The 19,131-nt window shown below is 43.6% G+C and overlaps 1 protein-coding gene across 2 annotated transcripts in view; it reads right to left on the bottom strand.

Moving 5' to 3' along the window:
- Positions 1-10,762: 10,762 nt before the first annotated feature.
- The window catches only part of CNOT9 (CCR4-NOT transcription complex subunit 9), a 38,013-nt gene continuing 29,644 nt past the window's right edge, over positions 10,763-19,131 (bottom strand). For both annotated transcript variants that reach the window (XM_033944520.1, XM_033944519.1), the window contains exons 6-8: positions 14,835-14,933; positions 14,361-14,452; positions 10,763-11,704 (exon numbers count right to left, since the gene is read on the bottom strand). In XM_033944520.1, the coding sequence (XP_033800411.1) occupies positions 11,536-11,704; positions 14,361-14,452; positions 14,835-14,933 (360 nt within the window). In that variant the 3' untranslated portion in view covers positions 10,763-11,535. The remainder of the gene's footprint in view (positions 11,705-14,360; positions 14,453-14,834; positions 14,934-19,131) is intronic.

The raw sequence follows: 19,131 nt of genomic DNA, 5'->3' as shown, positions 1-19,131 counted from the left end.
TCCTTCCCCCCCAAAAGAAAAACCCCTCACAAAGGTAACCAACTTGATTTTCTAATAAGCAATAAAAAATGACCTAAAAATAGTACCTATCACCAAAGAAACTAGAGAAAAAAAACAGAGATATTTAATTCTGACAAAAAATGGACAAAACATTGAATGATCAAAAACGTAACTCTAGCCTTTAATAAATGGAATGAAAATGCCAACGAACTGCTAGATGAAATAGCCCCAAAAAGAAAATATCAAACAAAAGAGGTACCCCCTGATTTACAGACAAACTGCTATTGCTGAAACGGGAACATAGGATATGGGAAAGAAAATGGTGCAAAAATCGATACAGGGCCGTCGTCAAACTGTCACCTAAAACAATTTGTGGCACCGAAGCCAAACTCAATCCTACCACTACAGAAAAACCTCTAGCTGTCCCAGCCGCAGCGGTAAGGGAATCCCCAGCCTCCCCAGTGGTCCGCAACACCAAATCTGCTGACAGATGAGGAAATCCCGGCGCAGGCAGGTGAAGCCTGGCCATCATCACCGCCTCCCGCTAATGAGTGGGTCGTGTGCAAAGGGGAGCCCGACACCCGAAGCTGGGTCTCCCTCGAGGCAGCTGGAACATTTCATGCACCCACCAGTCACATTTACTGCTCGGCCCCCACATAAAATGCACTTACATAGAAACATAGAAACTGACGGCAGAAAAGGGCCACGGCCCATCTAGTCTGCCCATACCAATGTCCCACCCCCTAATTCCCTCCATGAAGAGATCCCACGTGCCAATCCCATTTTTTCTTAAAATCTAGCACGCTGCTGGCCTCAATTACCTCTAGTGGAAGACTATTCCAGCGATCAACCACTCTTTCAGTGAAGAAATATTTTCTGGTGTCACCATGAAATTTCCCATCCATGAGTTTCAACGGATGCCCTCTTGTTGCTGTGGGACCTAGTGTTTTTTTTTTTTTTTTTGAAGTGCTCATAATGAATGCACCAAAAACCCACGCACAATGCCGTACAAAAACGGTGGCCTCAAGACCACTGTATGCTCCTTTTATTTCTTGTATCTCTTGGTTATTGGGGTGTTTTTTTTTTTTTAAACTTCTCACAGCTCACAAGCTGTATGAAGAGAGCATACCCCATGACACTCTAAACTGTAATCTGTGCCCAGGCGTAAAATTGAGGATCCTCTAAATTCAGAAAACCTGGGGAGGTGAGGAGAAATGGGGGGATGGAGGTAACCCTTCTGAGTGTGGCACCCCCCAAGGTCAGTAGGACCCTCAAGAGCAGGGGTAGGGAACTCCGGTCCTCGAGAACCGTATTCCAGTTGGGTTTTCAGGATTTTCCCAATGAATATGCATGAGATCTATTTGCATGCACTGCTTTCAATGCATATTCATTGGGGAAATCCTGAAAATCCGAGTGGAATATGGCTCTCGAGGACCAGAGTTCCCTACCACTACTCAAGAGGGTCCCCCAAGCTCTGTCCAGACAGCAAAAAGGACAAGAAAGATTCACTAAATCAGATCCAACAGGCCCAAAATCTCAGCACAGACTACACAATCTTTCAACTTCATCTGCTGGAGACTGAGAAAAGACTGATTGTAAAAGAAGTGCACAGCCCACTTGTACTGTAGCCAAATGTTAGTGTCTCAGTCTCCACCTGCTGGCAGAGAAGCATAAACCATCCATTTCTGTGCCGGTCTGGAGGGACTAAAAGAAAGTATCAATTGTTAATAATTTACTCATCTCCCCCCACGAGCAGTCTCCACTCCTGGGCATTATTCACAGGATTATGGGCCAAGCTTCGAACACTCCATAATACATAGGTCCTGTGAGGATGTGGGTTCTTCTGCACTGTAGCCCAGTCTGGCTCTCTTATTATTTGGACATGAGTTTGGCAAACATTTTAAGACAGAAAAAACAAAGATATAATACAACACAACCAAGATAGCAATAGCCAAACTTTGAGATTCCCTCTAGGGCCTAAAAGTCCAGCCAACATCGGTATCCCACTAATATCAAAAAGGATTATACTTTTATAACCGTCAGCAGATGATTTTACTAAAGGGTTATTCTTTGTATGGTCACTATATGTGACCTATTAGTTATGCTATATGCTATCATTTATTAATTTCTATAAGCACTACAACTATTCCTAATTGATTTAGATTTCTAATACTTGCAAACTTCATATAAACATTTTCTAATTCAACCGTTACTAGGGTAAATGACTAACTGGGTTAGAAACTGGTTGAGTGGAAGGTGACAGAGTGTAGTGGTAAATGAAGTTCATTCTGAGAAAAGGATGTTATCGGGGGTGTACCACAAGGTTTGGTTTTTGAGCCAGTCCTTTGTGTAACATTTTTGTAAGTAATATTGCTGAAGGGCTCTTAGATAGTGTGACTCTTTACAGATACCAAACTCTTGACGGTGTGGATTAACATGAGGAAGGACTTAGCAAAGCTTGAAGAATGGTCCAGAATTTGGCAGGTTAAGATTTAATGATAAAAAAAAAAAAATTAATTAAAAATACATATGCAGTGTCATGCATTTGCGCTGCAAAAAACCCAAAGGAACAGTATAGTTCAGGGGATGAAGAATTTTTGGGCACAAAAGAATGGTACTGTAAAAATTTGACTGTCTAGTTATGTCCCAAGGACTGGGTTCAGAACCTCTGGCTTATAGTAATGTAAAAAGTTTTTTTCCCCCTTCTCCTGATTTCCTCTATTACTGCATATGCAACTGTGTCTAGGAAAAGGTAACAAAAGTTGCAAATCCAAAATTTTGGGAAGAGCCGATTGTTCACATCTTGGGTCCATAAGAAGTCTGAACTTCTGTAACATTTTAGTTTTTTCACATAAAAAGTATGGGGGGTTTGGGCTGTTGTATTGCAAAGTGTTTGCTCCAACACAATTCACTAAAGCCTAATTTTTGTTTAGTTTCTGACGACTTTGGTCACATTATGTCACACTAGTTTCTGATCTTGAAATTATTAGACAACGAGAACCTGAGTAAAACACAGTTTTAAAATTAGATTCAGCTGATTAAACACAGTTAAGCTTGATTACAGCCAGCCCTATTGAATCTAAACCTTACCATGAATGTGAAGTTGTCACCACAAGAAAGTTATGCCATGATCAAAGGAAATTACAGAACAAAAAAATGTAGACAAAATTTTCTCTCTTTTAATATTAACCTTTGATATAATACATCAAAGAAAAACCTTTGAATATGAATACAGTACAATAATATCTAAGCAATATCAGGAAATATTTAACAAAGAAATCATAACAGATCTACCTAGTAGTCCACAGTAGGGGGAAGGAAAAAGAATGCCCAAACCAGAGGAAACTGAATCCATACAGAAAATGAACCAATAAATAAAGGGTAAGGGTAAAGGGGATGGGACTTGATATACAGTGGAACCTTGGTTTACGAGCATAATTCGTTCCAGAAGCATGCTCGTAAACCAAATTGCTCGAATATCAAAGCAAGTTTCCCCATAGGAAGTAAGGGAAACTGCTTTGATTGGTTCCACCTCCTCCCCTCCCCGAGGCTACCGGCGCTTCTCCATTCTCCCCCCCTTGAGGAATCCAATGCTGTTCCAAACCCCTCCCCGTGATCCGGCTTCCCCTCCCCTGCAAACCGGCATCCTCCCCCCACTCGCGTTGCCCCCCCCCCCCACCGCGATCCTATTTCCCCCCCCCTGAGCACGTCAATGACACTTCCTTTACCCGACTTGGCACCAGTGCCGGTGCCTGAAGATCCTCCCTCTTCTGGCGCGGCCTGGGCTGGGCGGTGCGTTGGAGATCCTCCCTCTTCTGGGCTGGACTGGCTTTGAGCATTTGCGCATGCTCAAAGCCTTCTGGTCTTGCTCTCTCCGAGATTGAGAGCGAGATCAGAAGGCTTTGAGCATGCGCAAATGCTCAAAGCCAGTCTAGCCCAGCCCAGACCAGAAGAGGGAGGATCTTCGGGCACCGGCACTGGTGCCAAGACGGGGTAAAGTTAGTGTCATTGACGTGCTCGGGAGGGGGAAGTAGGATCGCGGTGGAAGGGGGCAACGCGAGCGGGGGGATGCCGGATTGCTGGGGGGATGCCGGATCGCGGGGGGGGGGGGGGGCGCTCATACAGCGAGGCAAGCTCGGTTTACGAGGCACCAAGTTTGCAAATGTTTTGCTCATCTTGCAAAACACTTGCAAACCGGTGCACTCGTAAACCGAGGTACCACTGTACAGCCTTTTCTGTGTGATTTATAGAATCAAAGATGTTTACATATCGCGACCTTAGAATTACAGGGTTCTAAGTGACAATTTTCAGTATTTTTAACTCCGATGACTTCCGGGTTCTATCTGACATTATCTTTATATTATCATCATGTAGTATTTGGTGAAGTCCGCACATGTCTTGAACACCAAATTGCCCCACAAACCTCCACTTCAAATTCCTGAGAATGACTTTCAGTACAGTTAGAACCATGTAATTCTAAGGTCACGATATTTTAGACAGGAACTTATTTTGTATCTGGGGTAATGAACTGTTAAGTGACTTGTCCAGCATTACAAGGAGCTGCAGTGGGAATCAAACTCGTAACCTCATGGTGCCGAGGCTGCTGCTCTAACCACCAGGCCACCCCATAAAGTCACTGGGAACTGTCTATTCTTTCTTTACCACCAACTGTTGGCCAGGAAATAAACATCAGTTACTATGGGCTGGTCTAGCTGGATGGTAATGAAATAGGCAGGCGTACACTTCTCCCTCCATATTTGCGGTGATAGGGGGGATTAACAGAACCGCAAATACAGAAAAACCGCAAATAACTTTTTCATGTGTTATTCGCTGTTTTCTATTAAAAACCATCGTCAATATGGTGTGAAACCGCGAACAACATGGGTGGGGGAGACCTGGCCTGTTCCTGAAGAGGCAAAACACGGTGAAGAAAGTGCTGGGAATCAGCAATTTTCTCTGTAAACACTTGGAATCGGCGATTTCTCTATGCAAGCGGATGTAATTTGGGGGGAGGAGCCAACAAGCTAAAAACCGCAAATAATCAGAACCGCGATTGCTGAAACCACAAATACAGAGGCAGAAGTGTAAAGCAAAATTGAAGCCGAGTCTTGCTCAGTGCACCTTATTCATCTTGTTCTTCCCCTCCTTACAAGAACTTTGTAAAGCTCTGGGATTCCTCCAAACTTCAGTGAGAGCCATTATTATCTCTAAATGGAAGAGTGGGGAATCTTCCAAAATTATTTCAAGGGCACAGCAACAACTCATCTAGGAAGTCAAAGTAGCCCGGATGAACATCAAAACAATTCCAGGCCTCTCTAACCTCATCTAAAATCAGTGTTCATGACTCCACAGTAAGAAAAACTGAGCAAAAATGGGATTCATGGAAGAGGAACAAAAGTGGAAACCGCTGCTATCCTAACATCAATGTCTCTCTCAAATTTGCAAAACCCACACCTGGATGATCCCTATTGTCTTTTAGGATAATGGTCTATGGACAGAACATTAAGAGTTGCCATACTGGGACAGACCAAAGTAGAGAATGACATGGGGACAATTTTTTCCCCGTCCCCATGGGAACTCATTTTCCTGTCCTGGTGAGTTCTTTTCCTTCCCCATTCCTGCAAGCTCTGTCCTCATCTGCACAAGCCTCAAGTACCGTATTTGCTGGCGTATAAGACGACTTTTCAGTACCTTAAAATCCTCCCCAAAGTCGGGGGTCGTCTTATACGCCGGGTACTGTTTACATCACAGTTCTTCAACCGCCGGTCCGCGGACCGGTGCCGGTCCGCAGAAAATTCCTGCCGGTCCGCACAGGACCGGCGAGATGGACCCGTTAAATTTTCTGCCCCGATGGTGTTTGCAGAAATCTTCTGTTCCTCCCAGCCTCGGGCGATCAAGACAGGCGGTCATTCCCTCTGTGAGTCTCGCCTATGCGGAAACAGGAAGTTGAAACAAAATAGGCGGGACTCAGAGAGGGAAGGTCCCGACGTTTGCAGCCTGTCTTGATCGCTGCCCCTGCTGAGTCGCCGAAGAGGGCCGCGGGGAAAGTGCAGGCAGAGAGAAGATGGTCAGCGTGTGCGGGGAGGTCAGCATGTCGATTTGGGCCATCAGCAGCGTTTGTGCTGAGTCTGCCCATGTGCAGGATGCGGCGGGTAGGGGCCTCCGACTCGTCTTGGGCGGCTGGGCCTGCGGTGCAAAGCTGTTTTTGCCGGCTTGGGGGGGGGGGGGGGTCGCGAATGTGCAGGGCACAGCAGGAGTAAGATCATGGGGAGCCTTCAACAGTGGCTGTCTCCTCTCCTAGCAGCTCTGTACTTACCAGGGCAGTGATTCACTTTGGCAACTTCCCCTTTCCTCAGAGGCGGCAACGGACACAAGGCTGCCTAAGGAAATCACTGCTGCAGGCAAGTACTGAGAGCTGCTGGAAGGAGAGGAAGCCACTGTTGGAGGCTGGGAAGCTGTTGGATAAAGGGAGAGCTGCTACTGCACCTGGAGAGAGGTAGAAAGAGAGATGCTGCTGGGAGGGGAAGAGGGAAAGAGTTGGGAAGAGAGCTACTGTTGGATAGGGGGGAGGAGGGAAGGGAGAAGGTAAAAAGGAAGGAAACAGCTGGCAGGGAGATTAGAGGAGGGAAAGGGGAGAGACAGGAATGAGAAAGTAGAGAGAGATTGATGCTGGAAATGGGGTCAGCAGAGAAATGAGAGAGGGATAAAGATGCTACATCTGGTGTAGGAGAGATAAAAATGAAGAAAGCAGTGAAGCTGGAATGAATGATGTAAAAAGGAGAGAGGAGGCACGGGCTGGATGGAAAGGGGAGAGGGGCATAGAAAGAAGTCAGATACATATGGAAGGGGGAGAGGCCAGACAGTGGATGGAATGGGCAGATGCTGGAAGGAAGAGTGGAAAGAAGATGAAAGCAGAGACCACAAAAGGTAGAAAAAAATCATTTTATTTCTATTTTGTCATTACAATATATCAGATTTGAAATATATATCCTGCTAGAGACATAACTGTGGACTGCAAAGCCTAACACTATTCCTGTCATGTGTGACTGCAGTATTCTGTTAGCATGATATTTCTGTGTAGCATTCTGTAATAATTTGGCTTGTTCAGTTTTCTTGATAGTAGAGGGGATATATGTGAAGGGGAGGGGAGACAGGGGTTTTGTTGGTCCTTGTTCTGAATATTTATAAAATGACAATTGTACAGAATATTGTTTCTTTTTATACTTTAATAAAATACGTTCAATATAAAATCATAACTGAGGCTTGTGCAGATGGGATCAGATGGTTTGTGGGGACCGAGCTTGCGGAGATGGGGCGAAAATGTGTTTTTTAAAATTTCGGTCTTAGTAGTTTGCCGGTCCACAAAATAATTCTTTTATTTCTGCCGGTCCACGGGTGTAAAAAGGTTGAAGAACACTGGTTTACATGCCCTTACTTTACATGCCCTAACATCTCCTTCCTTACCTCCTTACGGTGCTTACGGTACTAGTAAACCTGCCGGGATATCAGCGGGGCCATGGCGGGACATCAGTGTGACAAGGGTGCCAGCTCCTTCATCCTGCGCAGCGGGAAGCAGCGGCGCTCTGGCCCCACCCCTTTTCTCTTTACTACGTCTCTCGCACATGCGGCCGTGTGTGGAGTCTAGCCCTTAAGGAAGTTGCGGGGGCGAACAGGAGGCTTTTGAAGGCTTTTAAAGGGAAACTGTCATGCCAGCAAACTTGCTAGGGACTTGCCCGGCTGCTCTCTCCCTCTATGTGTTATCTTCCTTCTATCATTGACAGTTTCAGTTTGGTTAACAGTTTAGAAAACAAATAGCATGGCAGCTCCCATGGGTTTATTGTTCTATTCAGCTTTAGTGAATTAATTAAAATTGTTGAAATAAATTCTGATGTTCTTTTAAGTTTTATTTGTTGTGCAGAAGGTGTGCGGAAGAAGGGGTAGTCTTATATGGCGAGTATATAACAAACTCTATATTTTAACTGTAAAAGTTGGGGGGTCGTCTTATACGCCCAGTCGTCTTATACGCCGGCAAATACGGTAGTTGGAAATAGGTATTTCTAACTAACTTAGGGCTCCTTTTACAAAGCCATGGTAGCGATGCTACAACAGTAAATGCATTGAAGCCCATTCCAATTCCTATGGGTTTCGGTGCATTTACTGTGGCAGCATCACTACTGTAGCTTTGTAAAAAGGAGCAATGAGAAACTAGAAAATAAAAAAATACTGAGGAGCACAGCATTTTCATGCATAACGTAGGTCTTCTCCATCTTCTCTGCTCATATATTCTTAATCACGCAGAAAGAATTGTGACCGAAAGACCACTGGAAACCATCATCCAGACTGCTGCAAATAAAACTCCCATGCTAATTAACTTAACAGTAAAGTTATATCTTTGTGGAACAGCTAAGCATTAGTGCTGCCCGATTCAAGATTCAAATTGATTCACTTCGGGTGAATCGATTGGAATCGATTTACAACGATAAAAAATTAGCCTCCCGATTTGGTGACTGACCCTTCCCCCTCGCCCCTAAAGCAGGAGCGGCAGTGCTGCCGCTTGCTGGCTGGCCACTTCCACTCCTGCTTTAGAGGGTGAGTGGGGAGGGTCAGTCGAGAAGTGCTGGTGTCCGGCTTCCCAGCTGGCCTCCCGGCATCAATTTACCTAATTTCAGCAGCCTGTATAGGATTGCTGGTGCTAGCGAACTTTGCAAGCTGCCATAGGTCTTCGGAGCTGTCTTCTCTCTGCTGCAGTCCCGCCCCTCCTCTGACGTCAGAGGCAGGATCGCAGCATAGGAAACAGCTCTGAAGACCTATGGCAGTTTGCAAAGATCACTAGCACCAGTGATCCTATGCAGGCTGCTGAATTTAGGTAAACTGATGCCGGGAGGCCAGGGGAAACACGCAGGCCTTCCGGGGTGGGGGGTGGGTGGTACAAGCCTTCAGTGGGGACAGGCAGGCCTTCAGGGATGGGAGCCCTGGTGTAGAAGAACACGGAGGGAGGGAAGGCGGAGCTTCAAGGAGACGTGCATATGCCGGACTTTGGGGGAAGAAATAATGGGTCTAAAAACAGAGGAGAGGGAAAGAGATGGTGGACAATGGAATTTAGGGATGAAAGGAACAGAAAGGGAGAGATGGTGGATCCTGGGGTGATGGGGAAGGAGGGAGAGATGCTGGATGAAAGGGTAGTTGAGAAAAGGTGGATCTGTGGATGGAGATGAAAAAAAGGAAAGATATTAGACCTCCAGGGAAGGGAAGGGAAACGGAAGGGGAGGACAGAGATAGAAGATTGATGGTTAGCACAGAGAAAGAAGGAGACCCTGGCAAGCAAGTTATCAGAAGACAACCAGAGCCTGGGACCAACAAGATTTGAATGATGACCAGCCAACAAAAGGTAAAAAAAATATTTTTTTCTGTTTTGTGATTACAATGTGTCAGATTTGAAAAGTGTATCCTGCCAGAGCTGGTGTTAGACCGCAAACGTGAGCTAGGATTTAACAGAGAGGAAAAGTCTCTTTTGTTTACACCACAGCGCCAGTGTGGTTAGGAGAAGGCAAAAGTGGTGAAGAGACTATAAAATAAACCCACCAGGATGTTTGAAAAAAAAAAAAAAAAAAAAACCAACAACAAAAAAGAACCAACAATAAAACAAACACACCCAATTGGGCAGGAAAATCGAATCAATAGGCTGAATTGAATTTTTTTTTTTTTTTTTTACTGAATCAGGCAGTGCGCTGGTAGGGCTAGTCTCAGTTAGGATGCTGGTCTTAGACCAGAGGGCCGCCACGTGAGCAGACTGCTGGGCATGATGGACCACTGGTTTGACTCAGCTGTTCACTACTAAGCATCATAAATACACGAGCTACCTATCAGCATGAGGTAGAAGCCATTTGCGACACTGACTTATAAAAGATATAAGGGATCCTCAATATTAAAACAACCCCCCCACAAAAAAAAAAGAAAACCAACACAAAACAAAACATATCTCTTGAACACTAATTGCTACATCTTAACAGTGCCAGGCATTGCATGGCTAAGGAAATTGGTGTATCTTTATAGGATTTCAGACACTCGCTCATATTGAGAACATATCCAAGGCTGCTAGAAGCCTGGTAAGAGGCTTTTTTTCATACTTGAATGATACGTTTGGCCTGTATCTGCTGTCATGATTTTAAGAACCAACACAGGATGCTCATGAAGAGAAAACTATTTCCAAAACATTCATCATTCGTGATCAATTCAAAATCTTTCAGTATTTTAATTTAAGCAGTTCTGTGTCCTTTTAATGAGGTGGTTACAAGCAACTTCACGCTCCTGGTATTCCATCAGTTTATCACAGTTGTCACACATAGAAACATGATGGCAGATAAAAGCCAAATGGCCCATCCAGTCTGTCCATCCACAACCACCACTATCTTCCTCTCTCCCTTTTGAATTCAGACACATTCTTTGTCTCCACCACCTCTTCTGGGAGACTGTTCAAAGCATCTACCACCCTTTCTGTAAAAATGTATTTCCTTAAATTACTCCTGAGCCTATCACCTCTTAACTTCATCCTATGCCCTCTCATTCCAGAGCTTCCTTTCAAATGAAAGGGACAAACATAATGCAAGAGCCACAAACCCATTTCACATGAAAACAGTTGGTCACAATGTCCCAAATATAACTGGTCTAGGGTATTCTGGAGATTTATAAAGGGGCACAATTTTCATTAGCACTGCATGTATGCCTGTGAAGTACCAGGCCAAATTCTATCACACAAGAGGGAAACCTCATTAAGATTCTTTAATATGTATCTGGAAACATACAACATACAAAAAAAAACCAGGACTCTTTCAAATTATATTTTAACTTGCATTTTCATCTGAAATACTGGCAAGGCCACAATGTATTACAATGTCACTAGTCAAAGGTATCGTAGAATTAGCTAGTGCTTCAGTTGCATCCACTGAGTTATTCTGCGCAATTCCTTACCCCCCAACCCAAATAACTATTTTCTAAAAGTTACAGCACCTTTTGGAAAGGCTGGAAAAGAGAAGCTCTTCTAGGAAGGCTACCTTTTCCTTCAACAACTAAAACAACAGCGAGGGAACTTCAAGATTAGATCAGCTTTATTAAACTTGCTTGTAAACAGTACGAGAACCGAGCTGCCCCACAAACAAAAAGCACCTGATCCCCAAGGAGGAGCTCAGTTAATACTTCCTGTTCTCTAAAAACATCACTCCAAAGTGGAGCGAATGACAAAAAATTATCAAAAACCACTTTCAAATCAGGTAAAGCAAATTCTGCCATCAGTTCTCTTAGGCTGCACTTTCATTATTTGCTGGTGAAGTTCATCCCTCCTCTACAAAAGTGGCGGGTAATTGCTATAAATTTAATCACTGTGCTAGTCCCAACACTGAGTTCTGGAAGATCCTCATGGTTCCAAATACAGGACTGACCCTCTCGCTTGCCCCATCCTTCTGTGGCCACTTCTTCAGCAGGTCACCTGTGCCTGCTGCTCTATGAACCTGAGATTCTGCTTCCCTCGCCACTTTGCAGTCACTGTGGAGGAAGGGGTATCCCCCTTGGATCAGTCACCTGCCCCTCCTGTAGGTTCTTAACCAGCTGTGCCAGCCAGCGTTTGGTTGTGGTGTCATCTTTCAGAACCTGGGCAAAAGTTGTGTCTTTGAGCTGATCAGGAAGGCACTGTCTCAGAGCTTCTCGTGCCCTGCATCAAAATATTAAAAAAAGAGAGACTAAATAGGCACATCATACTCAAATTTCTATGCATAGTGTGTGTGAAGGCAAAGAGGGGACCACCAGTAATAAATATTTTCCTTAAACAGCAGAAGTGAACAAACAATTGTATGATGGTAGACAGCATAGGGCTGAACAGCTCTCCCAGACTGGACTGTTTACATTTAATAGACCGCTTGTACGTGAGAATTAAGCAGTTACAATACTATTACATTAGACTTGAAGGTTGCAGAAACCAATCTATCTCCAGCGTAAAAAGTTACACGATTAATCCATCAGAAGGGAGAAGAGAGGCAAGGGGTCAACAGAGAGCAAGAGATGAGGTGACAACTCGTTTAAAAGTGTGGACCTTCTTAAACAGAGTCCATCTCAGCTTCTCAGTTAGCTCCATGGCCCAAGAAAGAATGCAGCTCTCGGAAGGTAAGACCATCAAGTGTCTGATCAATCCTACTAAACATCTGCTACAGGTAAGAAACATTGAATTTTCCATCAATAAGTAGGACTGGGTTACTCCTAAGTTCGGGGTTTCTTAGTTTAGCTATAGTACGTCCATTTTAGTCAACCAAATGCAATACCTCCAACTGTGAGCTGGTTCAAGTAGTGCAGTGGTCTCAAACTCAAACCCTTTGCAGGGTCACATTTTGGATTTGGAGGTACTTGGAGGGCCTCAGAAAATATAGTTAATGTCTTATTAAAGAAATTACAATTTTGACTGAGGTAAAACTCTTTCTAATTTATAAATCTTTCCTTTTGGCTAAGTCTTAATAATAATATTGCCATTTATAGCTAAAGAGACATATGATCAAGAAACGGTTTTATTTTACTTTTGCGATTAGGATAGACATACCGAGGGCCTCAAAATTTTACCTGGCGGGCCGCGAGTTTGAGACCACTGAAGTAGTGGTATGAAGCCAACACAAGAAACAAGGACCAAGCAGTCGCTTTGCATATACTACTGAAGCTCGATTTTACAGGCTAAGAATCATGGCTGCATTGCAGATGCTTCCTGAATCCTCAAACTACCCCAATATATTCCCATAAAAAATTTCAAGATGAACATTGTTCTTTATTTGATGAAGAGAAACTGGCTGCACTGCCTGAATCTTACAGATGCTTACACAAACATCTCCATTCGTCCTAGATACAGAAAACATCTGGCTCCTTTTGCACATTGACAATTATTCAAGACTTTGAGGCGGTTTACATAGATTAAAAAAAGGGAAACATAAAAGTATACATAATTTGGTCTTTCATTATCCCCAACAACTTTCACCAAATGCCTCATAGTAGTGAGCCCTCATCCACACAGGCAAGGACATCTACTCCTATCCCTTCTATGAAGGGGCTTCTGGCAGCTTTCTTGAAAAATCTGGCTGACCAGATTGGCTCTTGGAGGTTATTTAAGATTCAGGCAGGAACTGGGTTAAGTAGAAGGAAGGAAAGGAAAGAAAAATGTTCATCTTGAACTTTTCTTTTTATAGAAACAGACTGAGGTCTAATATGGGATACAACCTTACTGTCTCCAGTAGAAGTCACGATTCCTTCTCCAAGTTGAAAAAGGCTGTTAGAATAAGCTGCAGGACTGTGACAACTTCTTGAAGCAGATGGGCAGGGACCTGTGGTCTTTGACTTTAGTCTCAGATGTCAATCCAGTGCAGGAGAGAGCAACCATGGTCCTTGAGGGCCACAACCCAGTCAGGTTTTCAAGAGTCCCACAATGAATATGGATAACATTGCAAACAATGGAAGCAGTACATGGAAATTAATCTCATGCATATTCACTGTAGAAATCTTGAAAACCTGACTGGGTTGTGGTGGACCTTGAAGATGGTGGTTGCCCACCCCTGTTCTAGTATCAGACTAGTAGCCCAGTTTTACAGTACTGAAGAACACAATTTATGATGATATTTTCCCAATGCTGAAGAATGAACTGTACCTTACCCTGACAAGTTGGGCATGATCACAGGTGCCTTATATAAGAGGTTAGCCCAAAGTATGAGCTTCCCCCTCTTCTACTGCCAGGTTCACTCCCTTCCTATGTCTCGCCCACCCTCCTCATGAGCTGCTGTCAACAAAGGCTCTGGTCTGGTCCTAACAAATAAAAGTAACTGTGTGACCCTTGCCAGCATCTGGGGTTACATAAAACAACCCAAAAAGAAAATAGAACAGATTCACAATACAGCTGATTACCAAAAACTTCACATAAGTATATATTGTGAATCTCCCACACCCAACCTCCCCAGCCCAGCAGATCCCACCCCCCCAATCAGCAAACAAACACAGGTTCTCAGGCCTAACTAATCGAAAACAAAAAAAAAAGGAAAGGAAAGGAGGGGGGGGGGGGGGAATCCCCAACAAATGGCACTCAAGTAGACTCCTTCCAGGCCAAATAGGAATCCCACACTTTATGATAAAAGGGCATAGTGTGGTGGCGAATCGCCGTCAATTTAGACTTAAGTTGTAGGGAGTCCAAACGAGCCCATACCCCGCAAATTACATAAGCATTTTATTTTATGGTCAGACAGGTATTTGCTCATTCTCCACATTTCACTTGAACCTCTCAAATGGTGATATTTATTAAAGTAACAAACTTGGGGTTTACTTTAAAACAAACAAAACCTACTTACCTAGGATTATCAGATAAACGGAGGTAACAACGAACCACGTGTTTCAGAAGCCTTGCTGATGGCTCCTTAGACAGCTGTAGTACCATCTTACCCTGTTAAATCAAAAAGGTAGTTAAAATAAAAGTAAGTAGCTTATTACCTTAAAGTCACCTATAATTACTGTAGCCCTCTGATGGGCTCTTAACATGATTGGGTGTACAGACAACATTGTCAGGTATAAATAGCACATTGCGGTCACATTTTTGAACAATTTCTGGCAATGTCCCTATTCTTCCATAACCTACTGACCTCCTAGCAAAGTAATGGATTACAAGCACTGGTTAGAGTAGCACAGAGGCCAGTGACTGAAATAGCAGCAAGTGCTGCTAGAGGAACTAAAAAGCATTGGCTGAGTGTTAGAACAATGATAATGTGGAAATGTGCATCATTTCACCCATCTTAATAAGCAAAAAGTGGAAACAGAAAGCCACATACCAAAATCATGGCAACATGAGAAAATCTTTCATAAGTCTGACAGATATAGGCCAAACCGGTGTCATCCAAGAGAATCTTCTGCAGAATAAAGGTAGCAACCTAGGTTTAATAACAAAAACAAATGTAAACTGGTCTCTAATTCTTTAGTTTCTAAAATGACAAATTTTGAAAGTATTACCACATTACTGAGAATTCTGTGATGTTGGGAAAATCATTTCACCTTCCATTGCTTCAGCCAAAGCGACACAAAATAAGCAAAATATACAAATCAATTCAGTCCTAACATATGTAATCCTCCAAAAAAATTAATAGCCCAACCCCACAAAACAAAATATTCCAAACCCCCTCTAAATCACAAAAAGCATACTAAACGTCTCAAATCCTCTACAGAATAGGTCAAATACAAGACTGACATATAATAGCTAAGCTCCAGGAATCTCAAAGACCACATAAGACCAAACACAGTCTTTATTAGGCTCTGAGAGCAGATAATCATTTAAAAAAAACCCAAACAAACAAATCTTTATTCATTTTTAAAACTTATAAGTATCATCACATGAAAACATTTACATTTAAATACAACACTTGAGGGTCCTTTTATCAAGCCGCACTAGCGGGGTTAGTGCGTCGGACATTTCATCACGTGCTACCCCCCGCGGCCGGCTATAAAACAAACCCTTGCTCAATGCAGGCGTTAGCGGCTAGCACGGCAGGCGACTTAACGCGCGATATTACGTGCTTTAAACCCCTACCGCAGCTTGATAAAAGGACCCCTTAATGTTCTACAATAATCCATTTAAAAAAACTTATCTCCCCCCTCCCTCTCCTTCCGTAACAAATTCAAAACACAAAGAAAATAATAAATTCTTTCCTAACATTCCTTACAATTATACAAAAACCATAATCTACCCCTCCCCCACTCCCAATCTTGAACATGTACTATTTATTCATTGCAATAATTTGTTAAAGGCTCCCAAACATCTTGAAATTTTCTTAAATACCCCTGCTGTGTAGCTATTACCCTTTCCATTTTATATTTACGAGCGCCCCCCCGCGATCCGGCACCTCCCCCCCCCCCGAGAATCTCAGAGAGAACGGGAACCCGAAGGCCTTGAGCATGCGCAGATGCTCAAGGCCCACCGCAAAGAAGGTGGCAGATCTTCCGGCACCGGCATGTCCTGTGCGTTGGTGCCGATGCCAAATGGGGGTAAGGAATGTGATCGGGTGGGATGCCGGATCGCGGCGGGGGTGGGTAGTGCGACGTGAGCGGGGGGGGGGGGGGGGGCACTCGTATATCGAGGCACGCTCGGTTTCCGAGGCGCCGATTTTGCGAATGTTTTGCTCGTCTTGCAAAACACTCGCAAACCGGTGCACTCGTAAACCGAGGTACCACTGTACTTGTAATCTGTTTTATGGCAACCCCTGTCATAATAAGTAAAAGCTTATTATTTTTCGAAGATATTTGGCTTTTTGCTCTCATTGACATGCCAAATAGTACAGTATCGGATGACAATGCCACCGGATTTTCTAATAAACAATTTATTTGGCCCCATATTGATTTACAAAAAGCCAAAATGAATGGACAATAGAACAATAAATGATCTAAAGTCCCCGCTTCAAGATGACAATGCCAACGTTAGAGCTATCTAACTTTTGTAAACCAACTGGGGTCCAAAATGTTCTATGTAATAGAAAAAAACAAGTTTGTCTCATAGATGCAGACACTGTACATCCATATTCTTGGCCATTGAGATGCAGTAATTTGATGCTTAATCTCAATGCTCCAAATGTCCCTAAGACCAGTTTTTGGTTTCTTTTTTTTATAGATCCAGCTATCAATTTATACCATTGAGCAGCCTGGTGTCCCTGGAGGGTTTATATCCAGGTCAGCTTGCTCATATTGTATTGATATCAATTCAGAAAGGTACTGAATGTGGATTTGAGTAATCCTTCTCTAAACTAAATCTAGTAATCTATTCCAAAATGTATGAAATAGCTACGAACGTTCTCTTCCCATAAGCAGACAGGTGAAAAAAACTCTGACAGTGGGTTCTGATAACTCCTTTTCTGATGATTGCAACTTACACAAAAGGATATATGGCAATAGCAGGTATAGGGCCAATCCTTGCTGTTTGGACCCCGCTATTTTGTGGTCACATTTGTATGATCTGTTTTAAATGGTTTGAGGTGGTGCTTGAAGAGGCAACAGAGCGAATCGATTTGAGAGGGTCTGTACAAGCCAATCTCAACAAAAATTTTCATTTGAAGATGTTTGAAGGTAGACTTTCTTCCCCTACAATATCCGATAAGAGGGCATCTCATGCCAGTTCATGCGTGGACACTGTGTAATGCCATCTGCATATTGTGACCTTTTACACACAGATTGTTCACTATGAAGAGGACTCTTGTGGGAGCGATTGGTTTTCTCTTCTTGGACAGGACTTATTTACTCCATAAATGCTCTGGAGTTGATGCTAAGGGGCATTAAGGTAATGAATAGGTTGTATCCACTTCCGTGAGAACATCTGGCCCTGTTCGTCTATTTTCCTATGGTGAACAACTTAGTGATGGAGGTTACTAAGAAAGTGTGCTGGCTCTGAAGGATTTTCAAAGTTGGAAGGTAGAAGTTCTGTTCAAGCAAGCATTTAGTTCTTCAGCAATCAGGGTCCAGGCTGTGCTCTGCGAAGGCTAATGGTTAGAGCCTTACTTCACTGGATCCAGATGCCAAGTCTCCTAAGGTGTCACAGGTGGAATTTGGAGTGGCTTCCTGGTAAAAATCTTTAACTGGTATGGATCATTTATTTGCTAGTAGCCTCAGCAGAAATGATGGCCTGCTGATGGCTGTGCTCTTGGCCAGCAGACTTGGCCTCCAAGAAGCACCTGCACAAGCTTCACTTCTGAGGCTTATAATGAGGACCTCAAGAAATTAGTCAAGATCCTGGGAGAATCCAGGCCTCAGAGGTTTCCCGAGGACAAGATACTGTCCTTGAGCAGAAGACTGGTTCCATTCATAAGGCTGGGGCCATTTCTGGTTTGATTACCTGATTATAATAGACCATTTATTTTAGCTGGTAAAACACAAAGGGCTAGATTTACTAAACCCTCTGATCCTGTACTGACAATCGCAAAAACCCACCACCCTAAAAAATTGCAGGAGGGATGCCACCACCGTCTGCCCAGCCCAGCCCACCCCACCCCAGCACCGGTACCTTTACATATGGCAGAAGGGCTGCCCACTCCCTCCTGCCATCGTGACGCTCACAGGTCACCCAATCGAAAAATTCAATCAGGTTCGTTTGGCACGATTTACCTTTTGTAAAGCCATGTTGCCTCGGATCCTGTAACCCCTTAGATTCAAGGAAATACACTATCCTTTCTTTCAGCAACACTTCCATTATTTTTCCAACAACTGAAGTGAGGCTCACCGGCCTGTAGTTTCCTGCTTCATCCCTGTGACCACTTTTATGAATAGGGACCACATCCGCTCTCCTCCAATCCCCAGGAATCACTCCCGTCTCCAGAGATTTGTTGAACAAGTCTTTAATAGGACTCGCCAGAACCTCTCTGAGCTCCCTTAGTATCCTGGGATGGATCCCGTCTGGTCCCATCGCTTTGTCCACCTTCAGTTTTTCAAGTTGCTCATAAACACCCTCCTCCGTGAACGGCGTAAAATCTACTCCATTTTCTCGTGTAACTTTGCTAGACAATCTCGGTCCTTCTCCAGGATTTTCTTCTGTGAACACAGAACAGAAGTATTTGTTTAGCACATTTGCTTTTTCCTCATCACTCTCCACATATTTGTTCCCAGCATCTTTTAGCCTAGCAATTCTATTTTTCATCTTCCTCCTTTTACTAATATATCTGAAAAAATATTTTGTCTCCCTTTTTTAAATTTTTAGCCATTTGTTCTTCCGCCTGTGCCTTCGTCAAACGTATCTCTCTCTTGGCTTCTTTCAGTTTCACCCTGTAGTCCTTTCTGCACTCCTCTTCTTGGGTTTTTTTATATTTCACGAACGCCAACTCTTTTGCCTTTATTTTCTCAGCCACTAGGTTGGAGAACCATATCGGCTTCCTTTTTCTCTTGTTTTTATTGATTTTCTTCACATAAAGGTCCGTAGCCATTTTTATCGCTCCTTTCAGCTTAGACCACTGTCTTTCCACTTCCCTTATGTCCTCCCATACTAACAGCTCTTTCTTCAGGTACTCTCCCATAGCATTAAAGTCCGTACATTTGAAATCTAGGACTTTAAGCATCGTGCGGCCGCTCTCCACTTTAGCCGTTATATCAAACCAAATC

This window comes from Geotrypetes seraphini, chromosome 5 (assembly GCF_902459505.1).
Source record: "Geotrypetes seraphini chromosome 5, aGeoSer1.1, whole genome shotgun sequence".
NCBI lineage: Eukaryota > Metazoa > Chordata > Amphibia > Gymnophiona > Dermophiidae > Geotrypetes > Geotrypetes seraphini.
This window is presented reverse-complemented; position numbering and strand designations above follow the sequence as displayed.